General features: G+C 37.6%; 1 protein-coding gene across 6 annotated transcripts in view; it reads left to right on the forward strand.

The window, feature by feature from the left end:
* The window catches only part of BRWD1 (bromodomain and WD repeat domain containing 1), a 129074-nt gene that overhangs the window by 90655 nt on the left and 10818 nt on the right, over positions 1–27601 (forward strand). For 4 of the 6 annotated variants that reach the window (XM_032175931.2, XM_058427926.1, XM_058427927.1 and 1 more), the window contains 12 exons: positions 4817–4972; positions 5206–5326; positions 8026–8151; positions 9823–9895; positions 10675–10716; positions 12882–13025; positions 13664–13816; positions 17581–17747; positions 21399–21616; positions 23543–23710; positions 24265–25164; positions 26512–27429. In XM_032175931.2, coding sequence (XP_032031822.1) covers positions 4817–4972; positions 5206–5326; positions 8026–8151; positions 9823–9895; positions 10675–10716; positions 12882–13025; positions 13664–13816; positions 17581–17747; positions 21399–21616; positions 23543–23710; positions 24265–25164; positions 26512–27429 — 3186 coding nt within the window. Of the gene's footprint in view, positions 1–4816; positions 4973–5205; positions 5327–8025; positions 8152–9822; positions 9896–10674; positions 10717–12881; positions 13026–13663; positions 13817–17580; positions 17748–21398; positions 21617–23542; positions 23711–24264; positions 25165–26511; positions 27430–27601 lie in introns of those variants that run through there. The other 2 variants (XM_032175928.2, XM_032175930.2) reach the window with 2 other exon arrangements.

Here is a 27601-nt window from a genome sequence, read left to right on the forward strand (position 1 = left end):
CCATTTTTTTTCACCACCAAGCTTTCTTTATGTGTTTTTACTGATTTGTGACATCCTTTGATGTTTTTCTCTTAAAAAAATTTTCAAGAAAATCTCTGAATATCTGCATTTTGTTATTTTTCTTCAATATGTGCTCTCCATTTTTTATAGCACTTTAAAAAACTTCATTTTGAGATAATTTCAGACTTAAAAAAAGTTACAAAAATAGTACAAGGATTTTCTGAATACCTAGATTTCCCTTCTTACACAGCTAGCACATTGCAGTGATCAAAATCAGGAAATTATTATTAATACGATACTATTGTCTATAGACTTTATTCAGATTTTGTCTGTTTCACTAATATCCTTTCACATTTTGGATTTGTCATGTCGTCTTAGTCTTTAATCCAGGATCCCTCCATTTTTCACTGTCTTTCATGACTTTAAGGCTTTTGAAGATTACTGGGCAGTTATTTTATAGAATTTCCATTAGTTTGGGTTTGATGTTTTTTCTCGATTAAATTTAGGTTTTGCATTTTTGGCAAAAATGTCAGAAAAGTAATGTGTCTTTCTCAGTGCAATTATTTTAGGATTTTTAATAATTTTAATAATTTGATTTAGGGGGTATGTGTCAGGTTTCTCCAGTGTAAAGTAAATACTTTTTCCATTATAATTAGTGTCCCATGGGGATATATTTATGTGCTGCAAATAATCTTGTTTCTTATCCTGCTTCCACTCACTAATTGTAGCATCCGTTGGTAATTCTTGCCTCAAATAATGATTTTTTGTTTTCATTATCTTACATGTATTAGTTGGAATTGTACTATAAGATATGTCTTCTCCTTTCCCATTTATTTATATTAGTATGTACTCAGATTTTTGTAAAATAAAATCAGTATTCAATTGTTATCATTATTTTGTTGCTACCTTATTGCAGATTTGGCCACTGGGAACCCCTTCACGTTGGCTCCTATGTCCATTTGACATTTTCTTTTGAATCGCCTTTGGGTGTTTTCATAGCTTCTGGCAATATGCAGTGTTCAAGACTCACCTTGTATTTTCCCTACCTCAGCTGTGGAATCAGGCAGTTTTTCAGGGCCCATGGCCTGTTTGATTGGAGAATGGCATTTAGAAACCAAGATATTTCTTGTTATTGATGAATAATATTCCATTGTATGGATATAGCACATTTTTATCCATTCATCAGTTGATGGGCATTTGGATTGCTTCCATTATTTGGCTGTGAATAGTGCTCCTGTGAATATCATGTGCAAGTTTTTTTTTCTTTTGGGTACATATGTAGGAGTGGCATTGCTGGGTTACATGGTAACTGTTTAACCTTTTGAGGGCTGACAAATGGTTTTTTGGAGCAGGTATACCATTTTACATTTCCAGCAACAGTGTATGTGGGTTCCAGTTTTTTCACATCCTGGACACTTCTGTTTTAACTTATAGGAAGTATTATTGTGGTTTCGATTTGCCTTTCTCTGATGCCTAATGATACTGAGCATTTTTTCCTTTGCTTATTGGTCATTTTTATATCTTTGTAGAAATGTTCAATTTCTTTTTTTTTCTTTTTTCTTTCTTTTTTTTTTTTTGAGACAGTCTCCCTCTTTGCCCAGGTTGAAGTGCAGTGGTGCAATCGTGACTCACTGCAACCTCCACCTGCCAGGCTCAAGTGGTTCTCGTGTCTCAGCCTGCTGAGTAGCTGGAACTATAGGCATGTGCCACCCAGCTATTTTGCCATGTTGGCCATACTAGACTTGAACTTCTGGCCTCAAGTGATCTGCCTGCGTTGGCCTCCCAAAGTGGTGGGATTACAGGCGTGAGCCACCGAGCCTGGCTGAGAAACATTGAGGTTCTTTCCTCATTTTAAACTGTTATCCATTAGTTCTGGATATCATAATTTCTTCTGTTCCCTTAAATGGTCTCCGCATTTTGGGGCTTTTCTGGATTTTTTTTTTTTTTGCTTTATTTTCTTTTACTGTTGCATTAGGATAATTTTTATTGCTGTGTCTTCAGTTTTTATTGCTGTGTCTACACTATGTTAGTGTAAAATTTGTTACATATGCATCTTTTTAGTTTTATGTTTGGAAAATATTAGTTATTGCTTTGTTTTATGAAATATTAGCTATGCTTATAGAGTAAATCATATCACTACATCACATTTGTTTCATACACATTTCTTGAATGTCTACTGTTTGGGGGGCATCAAGTTAGGCGCTAAGTAGACATTATGAGAAAAGATTTAGTTTTTTCCTCTCAATGATGATATACATTCAGAAATGAATAACACATACTGTGCTCTTTTGAATTTTTTTTTTTTTTTAAAGATGTAGTTTTGCTTTGTTGCCCAGTCTGGAGTGCAGTGGCGCAATCTCCACTCATTGCAACCTTCACCTCCCAGGTTCAAGCGATTCTCCTGCCTCAGCCTGTTTAGTAGCTGAGACTACAGGTGTGTGCCACCATGCCTGGCTAGTTTTTGTATTTTTAGTAGAGATGGGCTTTTGCCATGTTGGCCAGGCTGGTCTTGAATTCCTGACCTTAAGTGATCCCCCTGCCTTGGCCTCCCAAAGTGCTGGGATTACAGGCATGAGCCACCATGCCTGGCGTTGAGTCTTTTTATATTTTTATCTTATATATTTATATTTTCTTTTGGAATATCTTATCTATCACCAGCCAGTGTATTATAGTATTCACCTTACTGCTTGTTGTTTTCATCTCTAAAAGTTGGATTTGGGTGTGTGTTTCATGTCTTCCATTTATATATGTTTTTAATGAACATGCGTAATATAACTGCATTCATGTCTTTGCTAATTCTAACATATGTGCCAATTCTGGTTGGTTGATTAATAAATCTCTTCATTATGGGTATTTCCTAATGTATTACCTGCGTTATCATTTTAAATTTTATGTCAGACATTGTGAATTTTACCTTGTTGGGTGCTGTATATTTTTGTATTCCTGTAAGTGTTACACTTTGTTCTGTCACACAATTAAGCTAGTCGGAAACAATTTTATCTTTTTAAGATATGGTAGATGCGTTTGGAGCAGTGCTCAGCCTAGAATGATTTACTTTCGACTTCTGAGGCAAGACCCTTTTATGCAATCTATCCATTGCTCTATGTATCATGCAGCTTTTCAGTCTGGCTGGTGGGAACAGGCACAGGTGCTGGCCCTTTTGTGCATCAGGCCTTTGTTATCACAGATCTTTCATTTGGTTCTTTTCCTGGCGTCCTGTCGTTTCTTCACACGTGTGGGTTGATCAGTATTCACCAGAATACTTGAGGAGACCAGCCCAGGCAACATAGTGAGACCCCCTTTCTCCGCATTAAAACAGACACACGCACACAGCCACCCACCCACACCCCTTGCCCAAAGTCATAGTTTTTAGGTGGTATAGATGTGATTTGAACTCAGATCCCAGCTTTGATAAACCAGTGTTTTTTAAAGCACTTTATGTTGCCTGCCTATACAGCCTCTTTCCTCTTCTTTTTGATGAGATAAAATATTGAAAGCACAACTCTGAATTACAGTATAATTCAGTACAAAATACACATTTTGGCTTATTAGGGCAGTGGGATGTCTCCGCCCTGTTCCCCCACATTTCTTTTATGTTCATGCGGAAAATAGAATGGAAATCCTTTTTCTTTGCAAGAACATGAATTATAAGCTTATAGGAATCATTTATCATCCAGGTTTAAAAAATTCCCATCTCTCAGCTAAAAGACTACATCATATGACTTAATTCTAATAGGTCAACTCTATTGAAGTTAAGAGCATTCCCAAAGAATGCTCTATGTAAAACTTGTGTGTATGTTTGCAGGAATCTTAACGGATATGTTTCTAGAGGAAATGCTCCCATGAGCATTCTCTCCACCATTTAGCAGCTGTTAAAATGATGCTCTTCCCAATGCCCTTGTTCCTTAATTGTGAACGTGCTCTGAGTTAACCTGGTAGCCAGTACACAGTACACAGTAAATGACATTTCTTATCTGTATGTTAGAACCAATATTCAATAAGCTAAAATATTTTGAGCTTCCTTAGATTTTCTCCTTTTTTTTTTTTTTTTTTTTTTGAGACAGAGTCTCACCCTGTTGCCCAGGCTGGAGTGCAATGGCACAATCTCAGCTCACTGCAACCTCCACCTCCGGGTTCAAGCTATTCTCCTGTCTCAGTCTCCTTAGTAGCTGGGATTACAGGTGTGCCCCACCACAGCTGGCTAAGTTTTGTATTTTTAGTAGAGACGGGGTTTTGCCACGTTGGCCAGGCTGGTCTCGAACTCCTGACCCCAGGTGATCCACCCACCTCGGCCTCTCAAAGTGCTAGGATTACAGGCGTCAGCCACCCTGCCCGCTTCTGCTTATTTTTCAAGAAATACCAGTCTGTTTCATTTGAGCTCCCTAAAAATTTAAGAAAATTAGCTATTTGTCATGTGGGATTATTTTATCCATTTTGACTTGACTTTTTAAAAATTTTAATTTGAAAATTTTAACTGTATGTAAGCTTAAAATTTTGAATATTGTCAGGTTCAGTTTGTGTTTTCAGAGGCCTCAGGGTTAAGTTTGCTTCCTTGAAGAAACAGACTGAAAACTGCAATACTGGCACTCTTATTTTTAATTTTTAATTTGTTAGGGTAGGTAGATTGTGTGTTTACCTGAATTTAAGCAATTTGTTAATCTCAATGAGTAATTTTAAAAGAGTTGCACATTTGAACTCTATTTTTGATTGTGGAGATAACCTAGTTTTATAAGCTATGAAAATTAAATTTTAATACCGTATATATTTATTTTTTGTTTTTTTTCCTTCCCCTCCTTGTTTTTTATGGTATTCATAGTTGATCCACCTGAAGAATTAGGAGCTAGTATTTCTGTCACATCAGATGAGCTAGAGAAATTGCTGTATAAACCACAAGCTGGTGAATGGGGTCAGAAATCAAGAGATGAAGAATGTGATAGAATTATCAGTGGTATAGATCAACTTTTGAATCTTGGTAAGTTTTTTTTTTTTTTAGGATGAAAAGTTTTTTTTCAATTTTTTTCATAAAGGTATTTAAAAATAACTAGCATAATCGAGGTTTCTGTTCTTTTCTACACTTTGTGTTGGTTATCTTTTAATTTAGCCTGTAATGTTAAATGTAGCCATATCTTATGAATGATTTCTAGAGAAGTACCACTTAGAGGCAATGGATTTATTGATTAAAAACTCTCCTGTCTTCCCTAACAGATATAGCAGCAGCTTTTGCAGGCCCTGTTGATCTGTGTACATACCCGAAGTACTGTACTGTAGTAGCTTATCCAACCGATCTTTACACAATTCGAATGAGACTTGTTAATCGATTTTACAGGTTAGTAGAAACCTGCTTTCAAAATGTTTAAAAAGCTATATTTGGCAATATTGACTAGGGTAAACAAAGAAAGAGTGGTAGAATTGGGGGCTGATTAGCATTTTCTGTTTCATTATTCTCTTTCATTGTCAGATGGTGTTAGATGCCTGTGGTTAGGTGTAGGGCCAGGCAGAAGATTGACTACCATATTTCACCCTTGTTTTTTCTTTCAGTGATTATTTCCATATCACTGAAATTTTACTTTTATTCCACTTATTTCAGTAAACTTTCACTGGTACTTTAGTAATGAGAATTTTTCTATCCTCATACATGATTGAAGACATAATTTGTTTTAAAATTAACAGCCACAGTTGAAACAGTTGTTTGTTTTTCTAATCAGATAACCAAGCTGCAGAATCTTAAGGCCTCAGTAAATGTTGTGTCTTATTATTTGAACAATAAGACCTTCTATTTTAATTATTCTTGGTAAATAGTGGTTTTGTTTCTCCAGTGGTTTTCATTTGCCAAACTCATGACAGATGGTTTAACAGGGTGGCTACTGCTCCCAGGGAATTCTGTCAGATGAATCCTCATTTCCAGTGCAGCAGCTGTTGGCAGTCTTTCATCAAAAGTCCGTCCATCAGTAGTTACCTATTGTGATTGGCCAAGTAGTTTTGCTTTGGCTACCAGGGCTTTGTTCTGTTGAATATGATATTCCTGAAATCTCTTGGATATTCTTTGTGTCATTTAAAAATAATTTTTGTAGGAGGCCAGGCGCATTGGCCTATGCCTGTAATCCCAGCACTTCATGAGGCCCAGGCAGGTAGATCACCTGAGGTCAAGAGTTTGAGACCAGCCTGGCCAACATGGTGAAACCCCTTCTCTACTGAAAATACAAAAATTAGCCAGGCATGGTGGCATGTGCTTGTAACATCAGGTACTTGGGAGGCTGAGGCAGGAGAATCGCTTGAACCCAGGAGGTGGAGGTTGCAGTGAACTGAGATCACGCCACTGCACTCCAGCCTGGGTGGTGGAGTGAGACCCTGTCTAAGCAATAAAAAAAAAATAAATAAATATTTTTGTGAGAGCTAAATGATAAGACCACATGGACACACAGAGGGGAACAACACACACTAGGGCCTTTTGGAGGGTGACAGGACAGAGAGAATCAAGAAAAACAACTAATGGGTACTAGGCTTAATACTTGAGTGATGAAATAATCTGTACAACCAATCCCTGTGACACAAGTTTCCCTGTGTAACAATCCTGTACTTGAACCCCTGAACTTAACAGTTAAAAAAATATATTTCTGTAAGCAATGTTCTGAACAGGTGGTCTCTTCAGGCTTTACTTTTGTTGTGAAGTCTTTAACACAGTCCAAAAAGCAGGTTTCTCTTAAGTTTATTGTAGGTCCCAAGAAATTCCTTAAACTGTTCTGAGTAGATTCTGTTATTTATACAGTCATATACTTCCGGCCTTTCTGATGCATGAGTTTCCTTTCTACTCTGGAAAAGTAGTTGTTCAACCTATCCTTGAGTGTCTCCAGTAAGGCCTGATATCTTATTTAAGCACAGGCTCTCACAGCTGACATCAGTAGGAGGCTGAGAGTTGCGGGGCTGGTCAGGCCTGGCTGGAGAAGGGAGGGTCCGAGTCAGGGCCTCAACCTTCAATCTTTAGTAATCTGTTTTTCTTAGAAATTCTGTTAAGTTGTTAGGTACTGTATTTTTTTTCTTTGTATGTTTAAATTTCTATTTACCTACATTTAAAAATAATATTTATATAGTTAATACTTGGTCTTTTTGGCCTTTGGAAGATTAATTTCCCAGAGGCACTGACTTTTTATCTTTGGCTTCTAGAGCACTGGTAAGTATAAAATTTCCTATTCTTAATGATTTTTACACTAGTTGATTGTATTTTAACTTTTATAATTCAACTACTTTAAGAAATTATAAAAAGTCATCTTGAGTCCACATTATCGATGTAATTATCTCTGTAATTTAACACTGGAATGTGCATTCCAATCAGAAACCACTTGATTGTTTACAGTGAGACTGAAGCTCTTAGTTTTTGTTTGTTTGTTTTTGAGATAGAGTCTTGCTCTGTCACCCAGGCTGGAGTGCAGTGGCGTGATGGTAGCTCACCGTAGCCTCAACCTGCCAGGCTCAGGCAATCCTCCCACCTCAGCCTCTTGAATAGCTGGGGCTACAGGTGCGCACCAGTACGCCTGGCTAATTTTTTAATTTTTATTTTTGGTAAAGATGGGGTTTTGCCATGTTGTCCAGGCTGATCTTGAACCCCTGAGCTCATGCTGTCCTCCTGCCTTGGCCTCCCAAAGTGTTGGGATTACAGGTGTAATCCCAGCTTGCTGGGCGAGCTTTTAGGGTTGATGATATTTAACATATTTTCTTTATTGAGATTCAGCAATTTTAAAAGGTACCTATATGCAATATGAAAAGGGAAGGTAGTTTTATTGGTTTTCTGTATGTGATTAAGTAATTTGTTAAGATTTTTGTCCTCTTCAGTTCAATATAATTGCTTCGGTGTCCAGTATATTGCCTATGACTGTGACCAAGTTGAGAGCATTAGAAGGTTATTCATTATAACTTTGCACTTATGGTTTAATTATTATTTCACAGTTGTTTAATTCACATGCTGCACTGTTTCACTTGGTTTCTATCTTCTCATTTTCTAAGCCCTAAATTGTCTACTTTATTTTGAAGGAGGCTGTCTGCGTTAGTTTGGGAGGTCAGATATATAGAACATAATGCCAGAACATTTAACGAACCTGAGAGTGTAATTGCAAGATCAGCTAAAAAGATAACTGACCAACTTTTAAAATTTATCAAGTAAGTAATTTCATAGATATTGTGTAAAAGTGACTGCATATTGTGCTATTAACAATCATCTAGTTTTGCCGGGCGTCGTGGCTCATGCCTGTTAATCCCAGCACTTTGGGAGGCTAAGGCCGTCAGATCACTTGCGATCAGGCATTTGAGACCAGCCTAGCCAACATGGTGAAACCCCGTCTCTACTAAAAAAATACAAAAATTAGGCTGGCGTGGTGGTGGGTGGCTGAGGCGGGAGAATTGCTTGAACCCAGGAGGTGGTGGTTACAGTGAGCCGAGATCATGCCATTGCACTCCAGCCTGAGTGACAAGAGCGAAACTCTGTCTCCAGAAAAAAAAATAGGAACAAAAAATTATCTAGTTTTATTTTTTACTCAGAACTATACTCTTTTAATGCTTTACTTTAGATGACATTTCTTTACATACATAATTTCAGTAAAAGTCTGAGAAACTGAATAATTCAGTTTTTCAGCTTTTTAAAATTTTGAAATAATTTTATACTCCAGAAAGTTGCCATTTGCCTTTCATCTAGTCTCCCCTTAGGTTAACATTTTACATAACTACGGTATACTTATGAAACGTTAAAAAAAAACTTGGTACCATGCTACTGACAGAAAGTGTAGAATTTATTTGGATCTCACTAGTTTTTACACCCTTTTATGTTTCAGAATCTAATCCAGAATCCCCATCAAATTTAGCGTTTTGTTTTCTTAGTCTCCTTCAATTTTTTCTTGTCTTTATCACCTCATCATTTTTATGAACGTTACTTATTTTATAGAGTATAGTTATGTTACTTATTTTATAGACTAAATTGGAGTTTGTTTGGTATTTTCTCATGATTATGTTGAGTTTTAATCTGTTGCAGATTATGTCCTGTGAAAATGTTTGTATAGGTGTGAATATTCTATAGATTTTCTTAAATTCAGAAGTCAATTCGGAATCAAAGAATGTAAACTGACTTGGAAATTCAGACCCAGGTTCTAGTCTGCTCTACTCTAGTGAGCATTCTTAATTTAGAAACAGTGCCATCGTTTTCAGCATCTAGCTGAAAACTGGGGAGTAACTGCTTCTTGTCAGCTTTCTTGGGTTGATTCTGTCCTAAGTTCTGGGGACTCATACTTAAAGTTACCTCCTCCCCAGAATCACCTTCTTGTTCTTACTTCAGGAAAATTATATACCCATTTTTGTCTCCTTTATGCTTAGATATCCGTATTTTAGCATTCTTTTTTTCTCCTGTGTGTACAGTAAGATACTATTTGCTTTAATTTCAATTCCTTTTTCCCTTACATATATATATATATATATATATATATTTTATACCTTAAATCAACTGTTTTCCTGGTACTTACTGTGTGAATACTGCTATTGATGATACTTAGAAAAACTCATCCATGTATTCATCCAATCGAGGCCATACATATATTATTTCTGGATTACTTGCTTAATTTGGATACATACTTAACGGAAAACAAGAAAAACCTTCAAGATTCTAAATTAGGATTTAAGATGGCTAGTTATGTTCCCAAAGGGTTGGGGGAAAACCTGATAGTCCTCTGTTTGAAATTAGGCACATATAGGTTGGTGAACTGTTTATATTTTAATGTATAGTTTGAATCCTTGCCAACAAGTCACTACATCTGCATACTATTAAAGTGAAAATTTGTTTTTTAGGAATCAACACTGTACAAATATCTCAGAACTTTCTAACACATCTGAAAATGATGAGCAAAATGCTGAGGATTTGGTATGAAGTTTGTTGATTTTATAATGGTTTTTGTTTATTTCAAATGGTATTTTTAAAAAGTGAAGAAGAAAATGTTGGCTTTCTAGTACGAACTCTTGCAGTAGTCCAATGAACAAATAGGGCATTTGATAAAAATATATTTTTGAATTTTCTAGATGATTTATGAGGTAATTTGTTTTAGCTAATATCAAAATATATCTAAGTGAATCATTTTAGGTGTGGAATATACTCTCTTTCTATATTTTAGCTAGTGAAAGGTGTATTATATAAAGTACCTTGGAGGCTGGGCACAGTGGCTCACACCTATAATCCCAGTGCTTTAGCAGGCTGAGATGGGAAGATCGCTTGAGCCAGGAGTTTGAGACCCTGTCTCTACAATCAATAAAAAAGTTAGATGGGGGTGGTAATGCATGCCTGTACTATAGAACACAAAATCCAGAAACTATAGGAATCTGTATGTTTCTGGGGATTTGTGGATAGAGGTAAAACGCAAGTTTTCTATTTAGGAAATGCATGAAGCGTCTTTTTATAGCTGTAATTTCAAGTTTTAGAATTAGTTCATGTTCTTAGGGAATGAAAAAGGATTATTAAGAATGATTTTTTTTTTTTCAAGCCTGGGTGCCACAAAGATCATCTGGTAGTCTTTCTTGGGAGATTTTGTTAGTAACATGTTATAATTCTGGTAATACCAAATGTCTTTGATATGTTATTTATTAAGATTATGTTATTATTTTCTAATGAGACTCTAAATACTTAAGGTGCTCTGATTTTATTCCTAGGATGATAGTGATCTTCCTAAAACATCTTCTGGAAGAAGGAGAGTAAGTTACTCTGCACGGTTGACTTTTGTAGTTTCTTTTTCTTTGTTTTAAAATCAATCCAGGATTTTAGTTTTTGTCTTTGAAAAGTTATATCAATGTAGATACTGAATATTTTGGAGAGTAAGTTACTCTGCATGGTTGACTTTTGTAGTTTCTTTTTCTTTGTTTTAAAATCAATTCAGGATTTTAGTTTTTGTCTTTGAAAAGTTATATCAATGTAGATACTGAATATTTTATTAACAAAATGGGAGAAATTACTGGAAAGGTTTAGTGGGAGAGTTGGAATTTGTACTGTATTATCAGAGTGAGATGGAGTAAGAAGAGGCCATTCAAAAAATAGAGGCTACCACAGGAAAGACAAAAAGAGTAGAGAAGTATGGCATGGCATGTCCATAGACTGTTAAGGGCACTACACCTGACTGGTGTAGAGGTTGGATGTTGAAGTGACCAAAGTGGCTGTGTCTGGCTGTTATGATTGGGGTAGATTACGGTGATAATGAAATCCAAGGATTTCATTTAAAGTAGAGAATCAATTGAACAGCCAAAATAGATAATACAATTTGAAGGATAAGAAGATGTGTATTAAAGGAGATGAATTAGGAGTTTATTCCAAGAATACAGGGTGAAGGATGGGTACCTAGTCAAGGATATTTGCTTGGAATGGAGAGGAAAGGAAAATTATGAGACCTTTTTAGGGAAAACTAACCAGGGTTTGGTGAGTGAACTTTTTTTAAAAATGGAGATATGTTGGGATGATGAGGTTGGAGGGGTAAGGAGAAGGGTCTATGGAACTAAGTTTATGAAAGTGGGTAATCATAATGGGGTATCATCAGCAGGCTTTGAAGTTCAAATATAGAGTAATTAAAATTAAAGGTTATTAGTATGAACATGCTTAAGACATTTTAGCCCAGATAATTTTATTTTATTTTATTTATTTATTTTTTGAGACAGAGTCTCATTCTGTTGCCCAGGCTGGAGTGCAGTGGCGCAATCTCGGCTCACTGCAAGCTCCGCCTCCCGGGTTCACGCCATTCTCCTGCCTCAGCCTCTCTGAGTAGCTGGGACTACAGGCGCCCACCACCACGCCTGGCTAATTTTTTGTATTTTTAGTAGAAACGGGGTTTCATCGTGGTCTCGATCTCCTGACCTCATGATCCGCCCGCCTTGGCCTCCCAAAGTGCTGGGATTACAAGTGTGAGCCACCGCGCCCGGCCAGCCCAGATCATTTTAAATTTCCTCCAAATGCTCCTTAAATTTAAGCTTTTTATGAAATATTAATTTATACCATGTGCTTGCCTTCCAGAATACTGAAAAGTTAGACCTAAAATACTCTAATTTGATTAGTCATTTTCATTTAATTTTATTTTTAGACTCCCAAGTGTTTAGTGTTTGTATTTATTTGTTGTTTGCTGCAGCAAATCACAAATTTAGTTGCTTAAATAATAAAAACGTATTACCTGATAGTTCTGTAGATTAGAAGTTTTCATGGGTCTCTAGGTCAGAATCATGGTCTTAGTGTGGCTAGAAGCTCCAGGGAGAGTTATTTGCATTTTCCAGCTTCTAGTGGGTGTCCTCACCTTGGCTCCAGGTCCCCTTGTTCCATCTTTCAAGCCAACAATGTAGCATTTTTCAGTCTCTCTCTAACTCTGTCCTTTCTGCCTCTCTCTTATAAAAACTTTTATGGCTATACTGGGTCCAAGCAATCAATTCAAGATAATCTTTCATCTCAAGGTCTATATACCCTTAATGCAAAATACCTTTTCTCATGTAAGGTAACATAGTCACAGGTTATGAGGATTATGATGTGGACATCTTTGGTGGGGCCATTATTCTGCCTATCATATTATCACATATGCTTCATATTCTGCAAAAACAAATATTATAAACCTGGGAGGTGAGAGGTCATGGAATAGCCTTTCACTAGATAATGTGCTCTCGTTAGAGTATGCTTTTCATAGCTAACTTTGTAATATTTCTGAAATTGGTTAAGTTACATCAAAATGTGTTACATGCATAGTTTAAAAATTTCATTTCCGGAAAAATGTGTTGAGAGCAACATATATGACATTATTGTGTTTTTATAGAAGACAGTAGATCAGTTACATTTTTACCACAGTCTTACACCAATAGTGTGATTTTTCTTAAGACTGTGAATGTATTTTTAGGTCCGTGATGGGAAAAAAAGCATCAGAGCTACGAACTACGTTGAAAGCAACTGGAAGAAACAGTGTAAGGAACTAGTGAACTTAATTTTTCAGTGTGAAGATTCTGAACCATTTAGACAACCTGTTGATTTGGTTGAATATCCAGTAAGTTTCCATTGTTTAAATGTTTGGGGCTTTTCTTGTTTTGCAGTGAGGAAATTGGGGTAGAGTTATTAAACTTTAAAGAGAAAGATACCTAGGCTTTATGTTAACTTTTTTGCTCCTATCACTAAGTTAGTGGTAGAAATACTGTTTTTACATAGTTTTCTTCAATTTATAGACACCCTCGTAAACTCATTTAAGAATTTAGACTTAGATAACCAGTATTACATAACAATGGGATGGATCTACTTAGATTTCTATCTAAGTGGGCCCAGCACTAGGAGAACTATGAATTGGATAAACGTGTCTGTTTGCATGCTTTAAAAAGGGAAATTGAAAGATGACTTTATAAAAAAAGTTGGATTATAACAGCACAGAGTGACTGCAGGATGCTTGGAGTATATACAGCAGGAAATGAAACCATCCCATGTGTCACTAACAATAAATAGACATTAACATTTTGGTATATTTCTACCTTGTCTTTGTTTTTATACCTCTTTTTAAACATTAGTAATGAATTTTAAGAGTCCTCTAATCTTTTCCTCTCTTCCATCATTTCAAAGTTTTTAGAGATCTGATGCATTTACATTTCTAAAAGCAAGAAATGAATCTATGAATTAAATATTGTTTTTAAAACCTAGGATTACAGAGATATTATAGATACCCCAATGGATTTTGGAACAGTAAGGGAAACTCTAGATGCGGGAAATTATGACAGCCCTTTGGAGTTTTGCAAAGACATCCGGTTGATATTTAGCAATGCAAAAGCATATACACCAAACAAAAGATCAAAGGTAAATTTTTATGTGGTTCATTGAAAAAAAACTGCCTGATCTGTGTAGATAATTTTCCAATGTAATAGTAATTTTTTCCACTGTAATTTTCCACTATGTAGTAGAGGTTAGAACATTAAAGATACGTGAATAAATTAAGACTATTATAAAGAAAAGAGCTTCTGCTACTGCTCAAGTATCTTCAGTTTTTGCCTTTCATCAGTTGAGTTTATCATAATCTCCTTCAGTTTTATAAGCAAGTGGGGATTAATGGGAGTAGGCATCAATAGAAAGTGAACAAATTTGATACACAGAGTAAGAGCCTCTGTTTTGATATGTAAGCATCTTAAGTGGATTGGAAACATAGATCGAGACTAAGAATATTAAAAGTAAAAAGGAAAATCTGATCATGAGACTGCTGACAGCATAAGAACATTTGCATTTGAAGAAGCAACACATGAGCTATCTCATTAAGACCACAAATGTTACAGAGCCAGTGGAGACTCTTTGCTTGATGTGTTAGAAGCTAATATTATGATACATTGTTTTTCTTTTTCTTTTTTTTTTCTTCTAGTCTACTCAAGTGAAGTGGTGACACTGGGTTTTTGAGAATAAGCTTTATATTGAAAGTTGACTCCTAAGGAGACAGGAGTGAATTTCAAATCTGACTCCTGTGCTGGCATTAAAGAGTATTTTTATTTTTTCTTTCTTTTTAAAGAAAAGGTTCAGGGTGTGGATTCTGAGATTAGTAGGTGATTAATGGAAGGAAAGGAGAGGTCTGGAAAGTCTTTGGGCATGTATAGTTATTTCTTTATGTTATCTGATGGGTTGCGTGTGCAAATTTGGGGGAAGTTAGTGTGACACATGCTGGAAATTCAGGCTCTGATGTCAGCAGACTCACTCTTTGCAGACTCTACTTGGCCATACTGGTTTTAACCAGTTTCAGCCAGTTCTTCTTATCTCATAAGCAGAGGGAGTTTCAGTGTTTTAGTAGGTTGGGTTTCCTTCTTTCTGTTTGTTTTTTTTTTGTCATTTTGTAAACTTAAGAATTTTTGTTAGTTAATTGATTTCTTTAAATCTTTGGGGCACACAGTTTCAGTAGAATGTTACTAAAGTTTTGTTAACATGTTATACATTGGGTAACTTTTCAAAACTTGATGAGGCCTGTAATCCCTGGAATTTGGGAGGCCAAGGTAGGCAGATCACTTGAGGTCAGGAGTTCGAGACCAGCCTGGTCAACATGGTGAGCCCCTTCTCTACTATAGATAAAAAAATTAGTTGGGTGTGCTGGCGCTTGCCTGTAATCCCACCTACAGGCACGAGGCATGAGAACCGCTTGAACTGAGGCATGAGAGCCACTTGAACCTGGGAGGCAGAGGTTGTGGTGAGCCGAGATCATGCCACTGCACTCTAGCCTGGGCAACAGAGCAAGACTCCATGTAGCTCATGTGTTGAATAATTGTAAAAAGTAATATTTAAAGTAAAACACTTGTTTGATCTTACAGCATTTTTTGGTGTCTACAATTAGTGACATTAACTGTTGTGCTTTAACTGTATTTCCCCGTCATTACTTAATACTAGACTCCTCCTGCATTACTGCCTCTAGTCTCAATTTGAGAACTCTTTGTTGGATTCAGGATCCACACTGCTTGCTGGATGAGTTTAACATTCAAGGCTAACGTTTTTCCAAGCTTGGGTTTTTGTCAAAGTCACCATTTGTAAGACTGTTTCTTTTCAGAGACAAAATAAATTTCATTCAAGTCTTCCCTGCGCCCCTCAAATACATGTTTGAGGACACATACCATACAATTCACCATTGAAAGCTTATAGTTCAGTGGTTTTTGGTATAGTACATTGTCAATTGTTCAAAACTATGGTTAACTATATATAACACAACATTTGCCATTTTAGCCATTTTTATGAGTACTGAATCAGTGGCATTGTTTATATTTATAATCTTTCTAAAACTTTTTCATCATTCCAGACAGAAGCTCTGTAACCATCAAGCAGTAATTTCCCCTCACCCCCAGTCCTTGGAAACCTCTAACTTTCTGTGTCTGAATTTGTCTGACCTAGATAGTTTCATATAAAAATTGAGATCTTACCATATTTGTCCTTTTGTGTCCAGCTTATTTATTTCACTTAGTATAATGCCTTAAAGGCTTATGCATGTTGTAGCATGTATCAGAACTTTATTCCATTTTATGGCTGAATAGTATTAAAGTGTGTGGTTATACCATATCTTATTCATTCATCTATCGATGGCCAGCTGGGCTGTTTCTACTTCTTGACCATTATGAATAATGCTGCAGCAAATTTTGGAATACACATATCTCTCAGAAACCTTGCTCAATTCCCTTGGGTATAGACCTAAGAGTAGAATTGCTGGGTCATGGGATAATTCATGTTTACCTTTTCCAGGAACCACTACACTGTTTTCCATATTGGCTGCACCTTTTTACATTCACACTGGCAATGTATAAAGGCCACAGTTCACATCCTTGCCAACACTTGTTGTTTTTGGAGTTTTGTTTTTGTGTGTGTGTGTGTGGTTTTTTTTTTTTTGAGACTGTCTCAGTCTGTTGCCCAGGCTGGAGAGCAGTGGTGAGATCTTGGCTCACTGCAACCTCCACCTCCTGGCTTCAAGCAATTTGCCTGCTTCAGCCTCCCGGGTAGCTGGGACTACAGGCGTGCGCCACCATGCCTGGCTAATTATTGTATTTTTAGTAGAGATGGGGTTTCACCATATTGGCCAAGCTAGTCTTGAACCCTTGACCTCAAGTGATCTGCCTGCCTCGGCCTCCCAAAGAACTGGGATTATAGGCGTGAGCCACTATGCCTGGCAGAATAAAATTTATATATATGAAATACTGAAAATAACGTCAAAGATTATTTCAGATTAAGTATAACAAATTTCACATTCATTTGTGAGCATATATATATGTATATGAGAAGCATGTAAGAAATTCGTATATCTCACATACTTTTTAGAAAAGTTTTCTGGTATTGGAGTGTCTTTGCCATCCACTGCCGTGCACAAGACTTATATTTAACTTTTGAGCATTAGACTTTTGCACTTATTTTCAGGAAAGTTGAGGAGGATAGAGTAGTTCTGTACATACTTGTTTTATCTTACAACATATTTTGGTGTCTGCAATCAGTGACATTAACTGTTTTGCTTTAACTGCATTTCCCCGTCATTACTTAATATTAGACTTAATATTGATGTTATTTAATTGTAAACATTGTTAAAACAAATCTTTCATATGCATTAACGTTCTAGGTTATACTTTCTACTACTGGATGCAAGGTATTTTTGTTTCATTTTTAGAGTTAAGTGGCATTGAAAACATTGCAGATAGAGACTGGTATATAAAAGTGCTTTTGTTCCCTCGCCCCAAAGAGAGACAGCGCTTTTGTAGCCTAAATAGCAGCCTTAAAACCAATCAACTTCCCATCTAACTTTGGGAGAAGGGTGTATTTTGGGGTTTGTACATACAGATGTTAGAATAGGCAAAAACAGTTGAGATTCACTGACATATAGACACAAGTCCTGAATGTAGATGCTTGACTTCAGACTACTTATCATCTGAGAGGTATGTATTTGATACTTCTTACTTCCAGATGTCATTAAGGGATGGGGGTTGGAAACAGAAGAAACAGGTGACAGCCATTACCTATAAGCAGTGATATAATACACTGCAGGGGATCTCAATGATTACTATTATTTCTTAAGTACTTTTAGGGCTATTTTGTAATTCTACTTTGTTTTTATATCCTTGCAGATTTATAGTATGACCTTGAGATTATCTGCCTTATTTGAAGAAAAAATGAAGAAAATCTCTTCTGATTTTAAAATTGGTCAAAAATTCAATGAAAAACTTCGAAGAAGCCAGAGGTTCAAGCAACGGCAAAATTGTAAAGGTGACAGTCAGCCTAACAAAAGTATCAGGTAAATTGGTTATGGCAAGCTTGCTTTATTTATTTATTTAATTTTGGAGACAGAGTCTTACTCTGTCGCCCAGGCTGGAGTGCAGTGGCGTGATGTCTGCTTACCACAACCTCTGCCTCCTGGGTTCAAGTGATTTCCTGCCTCAGCCTCCCAAGTAGCTGGGACTACAGGCGCACACCACCACGTCTGGCTAATTTTTGTATGTTTAGAAGAGACAGGGTTTCACCATGTTGGCCAGGCTGGTCTCGAACTCGTGACCGCAGGTGATCCACCCACCTTGGCCTCCCAAAGTGTTGGGATTACAGGTGTGAGCCACCACACCTGGCCTATTTATTTATTTTTTATTTATTTTTGGAGACGGAGTCTCTCTCTGTTACCTAGGCTGGAGTGCAGTGGCGTGATCTTGGCTTACTGCAACCTCTGCCTCCCGGGCTCAAGCAGTTCTCCTGCCTCAGCCTCCTGAGTAGTTGAGACTACAGGTACACGCTGCCATGCCTGGCTAATTTTTTGTATTTTAGTAGAGACGGAGTTTCACCGTGTTGCCCAGGCTGGTCTTGAACTCCTGAGCTCAGGCAATCCGCCTGCCTCAGCCTCCTAAAGTGCTAGGATCGCAGGTGTGAGCCACCGTGCTCGGCCCTATTTATTTTTTGAGACAGGGTTTCACTATGTTGCCCAGGCTGGGGTCTAGTGATATGATCATGACCACTGCAGCTGCAACTTTCTGGTCTCAAGCAGTCCTTCTCACCTCAGCTTCCCAAGTAGTTGGGATAACAGGGGTGTGTCACCAAGCCTGGCTAATTTTTAAAATTATTTTTTGTATAGATGGGGTCTTGCTATGGTGCCCACACTGGTCTTGAACTCCTGGGATCAAGATCCTCCCACCTTGGCCTCCCAATATGTTGGGATTACAGGCGTGAGCCACTGCACCCAGCCTGTATGCATTTTTTTAAAAATTTCACACTGTGTTATTTAATCTTTAGAGTACTGTACATTCTGAAAAGACTAGTCATGGGTTTTGTAGCTTGAAAGCATTTCTGTGAATATAGAGCTGTTGCATTGGTTTGTAATTCTCTAAATATGTAAAATTATAGATTTTTTTCAAATCTTACTAAGGATTATTTAAAGTATCATTTGTATTTTTGCATAAGAATTGGCTTTTTAATGTAGAGCCGGAGTCCCCAACACCCGCTCCCTGTGTAGACTGGGCCACACAGTAGGATGTGATTGGCTGGCAGACAAGCATTACCACCTGAGTTCTGCCTGCTGTCAGATCCGTGAGTGCATTAGATTTTCATAGGAGCAGGAACCCTGTTCTAACTGTGCATGCAAGGGATCCAGGTTGTGTGCTCCTTAACGAGGATCTGATGATCTGAGGTGTGCTCCTTACGAGGATCTGATGATCTGAGGTGTGCTCCTTACGAGGATCTGATGATCTGATGATCTGAGGTGGAACAGTTTCATCTTGAACTCTGCCCACTCACTGGCCCCAGTCCCAGTCCGTGGAAAAACTGTCTTCTACAAAACCGGTCCCTGGTGCCAGAAAGATTGGGGACTGCTATGCAGAGAATAATGTGATTTTTATGTATGGTCTTTTGAGCATTTGATTGTGTAAGGGAAAATGTACCCTTGATACAATGTACCTCAGTATTACTGAGGATTATTTGTAAAGAAATGTAAAATGAAGGATTTATTAACTTTCTCAGTAATTGTATATTAATTTACATTCTATATTCTTTGACTGTGTAGTTTAGATTAATATCACATTTATAGGTACTTTATGTTGTTACAGTATAAAAATTGAGTTGTGCAATGTTTAGTTTGTTTCCATTTATATTTTCAACTGTGCAGTATATCCCTTGACGGGATTTCCTTGTGGTTGCTCTGGGGACTACCCTATGCATCTCAATCTATTGCAAACAATAGATTTTATATTAATACTATTTTTATTATAGTACATATGGGAACTTGGCTCTAGTATAGCTTCCTTCCATCCCCTTCGTAGGTGGTGGTGGTATCAGATCACTTTTTTTTTTTTGAGATGGAGTTTTGCTCTTGTTGCCCAGGCTGGAGTGTAGTGGCACCATCTCGGTTCACTGCAACCTCCGCCTCCCAGGTTCAAGTGATTCTCCTGCCTCAGCCTCCTGAGTAGCTGGGATTACAGGCATCCACCACCACGCCCAGCTGATTTTTTGTATTTTTAGTAGAGATGGGGTTTCACCATGTTGGCCAGGCTTGTCTCAAACTCCTGACCTCAGATGACCCACCTGCCTCGGGCTTCCAAAGTGCTGGGATTACATGAGTAAGCCACTGTGCCCGGCCTTATATTTACTTTTGTTCTCTCCCTTGATTATTAATGGCATTTAAAATTTTTGATATTATAAGCTTGCGTTTTATTATATAGACAGTTATTGCTTTAAAGAATTGTGATTAACTTTAAGCTTCAATGTCTAGATACCACTTAAAAGGCTGTTTTGCTTTTAAGAAACAGGGTCGGCCGGGCGTGGTGGCTCACGCTTGTAATCCCAGCACTTTGGGAGGCCGAGGTGGGTGGATCATGAGGTCAGGAGATGGAGACCAACCTGGCTAACATGGTGAAACATTGTCTCTACTAAAAAATACAAAAAATTAGCCGGGCGTGATGGTGGGCGCCTGTAGTCCCAGCTACTCAGGAGGCTGAGGCAGGAGAATGGCGTGAACTCGGGAGGCGGAGCTTGCAGTGAGCAGAGACTCTGTCTCAAAAAAAAAAAAAAAAAAAAAAAAAAAGAAACGGTCTCACTCTGTTGCCCAGGCTGGAGTGCATGGTGTGATCATAATGTCATTGTAATGTCAAGCTCCTGGGCTAAAACAAGTCTCCTGAGTAGCTGCGGTCATAGGTGTACACAACTATGCCCAGCTAATTTTTAAATTTTTTGTAGGCATGGGGTCATGCTATGTTGCTCAGGCTAGTGTTTGAACCCCTGGCTTCAATTTATCCACCTGCCTTGGCCTCCTAAAGTGCTGGGATTACAGGCATGTTCAGCCATTTCTTATTGTTTTAAAGGAAAATAGGATTATCTCAATATTCATTCACCCAGATTTCTCACATGCCTTAAACTTCCATTCTCCTTTCTCATAATTCCTGGCCTAGTGGCCAACCATGGTGAATGGGTGCAGTTAGATGTAAATAGTCTGGTCTTGGGACAAAAATCATTTTGTTCTGATGCCTTTTTTTAACTTTTCCTGTTTAGGTTTTGTTGATTTCTCCTCTTGAGCATATTCTGTCTTTAGGGACATAGAAATGAGAGAGGAGAAAGTTGGGTGCTGTTGAGGCTTAATCTGTAGTATGAATGAACGCCTGTATTACGTAATGTCAGTTCCTCTTAGCATTTAATCCAAAGAATGTAAGGTATTCAAATAATTTTCTGTAACTCTTACTTGGAACATTGGTTCATTACTCCAAATTTGAATAACAGTGTGTTAAATTTAGAGTTAGGAAATACTACTACTAATCAGTGCCAGAATAAAACGTTAATAGTGAATGTTTTAATGTTTTGATCATAAAATTACTCTCAGTTTAAGAAATATGATATACTTCTATTTAGTCATTCTCTGTGAACCAGTTATCTTTGTATTTTGTTAAATACTGTTTCCTTTGTTCATATGTTTGGCCAGAAACCTCAAGCAGAAGAGGTTAAAATCTCAGACAAAAATAATTCCTGAGTTGGTAGGTTCTCCTACCCAGTCTACCTCAAGTAGGACAGCTTATTTTGGAACCCACAAGACAAGTGCTGGTATCTCTTCAGGTGTTACTTCTGGTGACTCTTCAGATTCAGCAGAATCATCAGAAAGAAGGAGAAATAGACCTATAACAAATGGTTCTACATTATCTGGTGAGAAGTGAAATATTATGTTATTTTGTTGCTGAGAACCCAAGTGTGTAACACTGGCCGTTACTAGAGGTTTAGAGGAAAATATAAAGATGTGGCCTTGACACTGAAAGAACTTACAGTTTAATGGAAGAGATAAACGTAATAAACATGGAACAATTCGATTATGTTCCATAAGTGCCGTGCTTTGTGAATGGTACATTTATATTGAATTTTCAGTTACGTGATACATAGATTCTTCACACTTGGTGTGCAGCATTTGAAGTTTTTGTATCTTTTTAATTTAAAAATTAAGAAGTACTGATAATCTTGTAAGTTCAAAGCTGATGACCTAGTAAATTCTAAACTGTTCATGTTGTTGCCATCTGCTAGCATAACTAGCTGATGCTAACCCTTTGTTAACATTGTACAAATGAGGCTGTGTTGTGTATCTACTTCTGTATTGCTCTGAGTGGTTTTGCCGAATTATGACAATAGCATACTATTTACTATTATAATTGAATCATTTATACACATCTTCTATTACCTAGTATTTCAATAAATAGTATTGACAGCATTGAAAAATACACATACAGATAAAAGTTTGGAATGGAAGTAGACTGTGATAAAATGTGGAGAAAGACAAGTTCATGTGTGTCACATTAGAACTGTACAGTGTTTTAAGGGTTATGTTCATAGCATGGAATGTCCAATCAGAGTATGCTGGAGTAATTGAAAATGGCACTAGGGATAAGCAGACACATTACAGCTTAGTAGCAACTATGAGAAAACGCACTGAAGGAAAGAAGAATGCATTTTGTGCATATGAAAAGACCGTTTTGGGGACTGTTACAAACAGTAGGATCAAACAGGTAGAGTACAGTCAAAGTTGAGCAACTTTCAAGCCTTGCAGAAGAATTTGGATTACTGAGTTGGGTTCCTTATTGAGTAGTGGTAGAGTCACATTATGTTTCAGGAAGATTAAGTTTGGCAGTGATGTGCAGAGGGAGGGGAAGAGCCTGGAAACAGGGAGTCAAGGTGATGGATGGTAGAGTTGACAGGAGTAGCTGAGGTGGGCAAACAGTAGAACAAGTTCAAAGGATGAACCACAATTTGGTGTCTAGTATTTTTGTATCACAGCCAGTTTTCTTTTCCTCCCTCTCACACTCTCTCTCTCGTGTAGCTTACAGAAATGACCTTACTGTGCTGTTAGGAAGGGGTAAAAGGATGGTGAGACATGCAAACTATGTCTTCTGAAATGCTGGAATTGAAATGCTCGTGTCTTTTTTTATATGAAATACCTGTCTGATATCACAGAAGGAAGTAGATGTGGAGCCAATTAATTTAATTAATTTATTTTTGAGACAGTGTCTCTTTCTGTCACCCAGGCTGGAGTGCAGTGGCACGATCTTGGCTCACTACTACCTTTGCCTCCTGGGTTCAAGTGATTCTTCTGCCTCAGCCTCCCCAGTAGCTGGGATTTCCGGCTCCTGCCACCACGCCTGGCTAATTTTGTATTTTCAGTAGAGATGGGGTTTCACTATTTGGCCAGGCTAGTTTTGAACTCCTGGCCTCAAGTGATCCACCCACCTCCCAAAATGCTAGGATTACTGGAGTGAGTCACCATGCCTGGCCTGTAGCTAATTAAATTTTTAATTGGAAGTCTGTTTATAAAATACATAAACTATATTTTGTAAATCTATACTAGGACTAATCTGTTATTTTTAGGAATGGAATTAAAAACTTTATTTGGAATGCTGATTATGTACCTTTTAATACTCCAAATTTCATCCGCTTTTTTTGGGAATGGTTTTTAAAAAATACATTCTAAGCATTTTAGGAATCTGCTTTTGTAGTAATGTTATGTAATATTCAGAGTAATGTTATGAACTGCTTGCTTATGTGTGTAAAGACAGGAGAATATTTGTAACTACACTTTATTTTTCCTAGAAAGTGAAATGGAAGATTCTTTAGCTACCTCTTTGTCATCGTCAGCTTCCAGTAGTTCTGAGGAAAGCAAAGAGAGTTCCAGAGCTCGTGAATCCTCGTCACGCAGTGGGCTGTCCAGAAGCAGCAATCTCAGGGTAACCAGAACTAGAGCTGCTCAAAGAAAAACTGGTAAGATACTCAGTAGTACTTTTATGGAATGTATATCAAAAGAATCCAAAAGTTATAAATTGAATAGATTCTTGATGTAATGCATCTACATAAGATTAAGTTAATGTCCTTTAGGTTCCTTAGATTTAGGAAGGAAATGAATTTTGGCATTAAAAAGTGAAGAAAAGGCTGGGTGTGGTGGCTCACGCCTGTAATCCCAGCATTTTGGGAGGCTGAGGTGGGCGGATCACCTGAGGTCAGGAGTTCGAGACCAGCCTGGCCACCATGGCGAAGCATTGTCTCTACTAAAAATACAAAAACTTAGCCAGGCATGGTGACTGGTGCTTGTAATCCCAGCTACTCGGGAGGCTGAGGCAGGAGAATCGCTTGCACCCAGGAGGCAGAGGTTGCAGTGAGCCAAAATCGCACCATTGCACTCCAGCCTGGGCAACAAGAGCGAAACTCCGTCTCCTCCCCACCCCCAAAAAAAGTGAAGAAATCATTAAAATAATAGTCATTTGAAAATGCTGAAATAAGGAAAATCTTTTTAATCTTATTGTTAACCTTATTTCTAGGTCCTGTTTCATTAGAAAACGGATGTGGCAGAAAAGCCACTCGAAAGAGAGTCTATTTAAGTGATTCTGATAACAATTCATTGGAGACTGGTGAAATTCTAAAAGCCAGAGCTGGAAATAACCGAAAAGTCTTACGGAAGTGTGCTGCTGTGGCCGCCAATAAAATAAAGCTAATGAGTGATGTAGAAGAGAATTCTAGCTCTGAAAGTGTCTGTTCTGGTCGGAAGCTGCCTCACCGCAATGCTTCTGCTGTAGCTAGAAAAAAGTTATTACATAATTCTGAAGATGAACAGAGCTTAAAGTCAGAAATTGAAGAAGAGGAGCTAAAAGATGAAAATCAACCATTACCAGTGTCCAGTTCTCACGCTGCCCAGAGTAATGTTGATGAATCTGAAAACAGAGATTCGGAGTCAGAAAGTGATTTGCGGGTAGCCCGGAAAAATTGGCATGCTAATGGTTACAAGTCCCATACTCCAGCACCTTCAAAAACAAAATTTCTTAAAATAGAATCTTCTGAGGAAGACTCTAAAAGTCATGATTCAGATCATGCATGTAGCAGAACTGCTGGCCCATCAATGTCTGTGCAGAAACTTAAGGCAGAGAGCATCTCAGAGGAAGCAGATTCTGAACCAGGAAGATCTGGTGGTAGGAAATACAATACATTTCACAAGAATGTGAGTTTCTTTAAAAAAGCAAAGATTTTGAGTGACTCAGAAGACTCTGAATCTGAAGAGCAAGACAGAGAAGATGGGAAATGTCATAAAATGGAAATGAACCCAATTTCAGGAAATCTGAACTGTGACCCTATTGCTATGTCCCAGTGTTCCTCAGATCATGGATGTGAAACTGATTTAGATTCAGATGATGACAAAAAAGAAAAACCAAACAATTTTATGAAAGGTAATTCAAAACATTTATCTTTGTTCACTGATTTACTCTCACCATCCTTTTACTTCTCTTACACACATTGATTTCCGCCCCCCCCAAAAAGTTTCCCTTGAAACTTTTTTCTCTTTGCTGTTTCTCTCCCTCCCATGCATTGTGTTAGCCTTTTCTGTTCATCCTTTATATTCTTATGTGCATGCATAACTTTTTATTGCGTATAGTTTTATTCACCTAACAGGCAATCTTGGCCTTAAGAACTATGTCCATTGAAGATTGCACTTCTTGTATTGATGATGGGGACATATTATATTAGAGATGGGCTTGAATAAAGCAGAGAGGGGCACATTTATAAGCTATGGTGTTGACAGCTTAAGTAGTAGACAAAAAGGGTAGGACTGTTTAAAAGAGATGTTAGTAATAGCAAATAAAACGGTTACTGAGCTGTTTCTATTAGGAAGTTTTTCTAAACGCTTTCCATTAATAAGCAGTTTAGTCTTCTTTTATGAAGTAGGTACTAGCATTATTGTTCATTTTACAGGTAATAACTGGAGCACAAAGTGGTGAAATAACTTGTTGAATTAAGATTGTACTCCTGGTACATGGGATTGATAAAAAAATACTGTAGGGCAGAAGACAGCTAAAACTAAGATGAAAAGTAATTGTGTGATTGGAGCTTGGGGAGTTATGGGGAGTTTCAGAGAGGCTGAGTGTTAAGTGATTACTTTGCATATGCTATTGCTATGGTAAACAGAGTTTAGTTGTATTCTTGTTAATATTATAGTGTCAAGATCATGGGATGTTATTGATGAGAATGTGTTGAATTTGTGAATGGTGCTGAGGATGAAAAAGTTACTCTTTAAAGTACAGTCATGTGCTGCATAACAGTGGTGGTCTCATAAGATTATAATGAAGGTTAAAAATTTCTATTGCTTAGTGAAGTCATCATAGCTGTCCTCAAGTCCTAGTGCAGTGCATTACCTTTTTTGTTTGGATACACAGACACATACTTACCATTGTTTAACAACTGCCTGCAGCATTCAGAACAGTAGCATGTCATATAGCTTTGTAGCCTAGCAGTAATAGGCTATACTATATAACCTAGGTGTGTAGTAGGGTGTACTGTAAGGTTTGTGTAAGCACACTCTGTGATGTTTGCTTAAGACGAAATAGCCTAACGATGCATTTCTCAGAACGTATCCTTGCTGTTGAGCAACATATGACTATACTAAGAGGTGTGTACCATTCCATTCACTGCGATACCCCCTTCAAATTAATACGAATTCTGAACTTGTTTTTAATATTGAACATATAATTCCTTTAGACTTACAAAAGATTAATAGAAATCTGCTCTTTGACTTTTAGATTCTACATCACAAGACAATGGACAAAGCAGAAAAATTTCCAGGAAAAGGGTCTGTTCCAGTGACTCAGACAGTAGTTTACAGGTGGTTAAGAAATCATCAAAAGCCAGAACAGGTCTCTTGAGGATTACTCGAAGATGTGCAGCTACGGCTGCCAGTAAGATCAAGCTCATGAGTGATGTAGAAGATGTCAGTTTAGAAAATGTGCACACTAGAAGCAAAAACGGAAGGAAAAAACCTCTCCATCTTGCTTGTACTACAGCCAAGAAGAAATTGAGTGATTGTGAAGGAAGTGTACATTGTGAAGTACCAAGTGAACAGTATGCCTGTGAAGGAAAGCCACCTGATCCTGACTCCGAAGGTAGTACAAAAGTGCTTAGTCAGGCTCTAAATGGAGACTCAGACTCTGAAGATATGTTGAATTCAGAACACAAGCACACGCATACCAATATTCACAAAATAGATGCACCTTCTAAAAGAAAAAGTTCCTCTGTTACATCTTCAGGAGAAGATTCAAAAAGTCATATTCCAGGGAGTGAGACTGATAGGACATTTTCTTCAGAGTCAACCTTGGCACAAAAAGCTACTGCAGAGAATAATTTTGAAGTGGAACTGAATTATGGGCTGCGCAGGTGGAATGGCAGAAGACTCAGGACCTATGGAAAGGCTCCTTTTAGTAAGACAAAAGTGATTCATGATTCACAGGAAGCAGCAGAGAAGGAAGTAAAAAGGAAGAGATCGCATCCTGAATTGGAAAATGTGAAAATCTCTGAAACAACTGGGAATTCAAAGTTTAGACCTCATACTAGTTCCAAATCATCAGATTTGGGATCTGTAACTGAATCAGATATTGACTGTACTGATAATACAAAAACCAAAAGGAGGAAAACGAAAGGAAAAGCAAAAGTAGTTAGAAAAGGTAAAACTTTTACAGCTAACCTATCTAAAACTGTGAGACGTCAAAGACAAAGCAAACGCCCTAGGTTAAGTGTGGATGATAATGACTGGGAGGATTTGGACTATGCAAAATCTAAAAGAGTTCTTCGACGTTCAAAAATAAAAACGAGAAATCAGGGTAGAAGGACTGTGAG

The sequence above is a fragment of the Hylobates moloch genome, unplaced genomic scaffold (genome assembly GCF_009828535.3).
Source record: "Hylobates moloch isolate HMO894 unplaced genomic scaffold, HMol_V3 SCAFFOLD_14, whole genome shotgun sequence".
NCBI lineage: Eukaryota > Metazoa > Chordata > Mammalia > Primates > Hylobatidae > Hylobates > Hylobates moloch.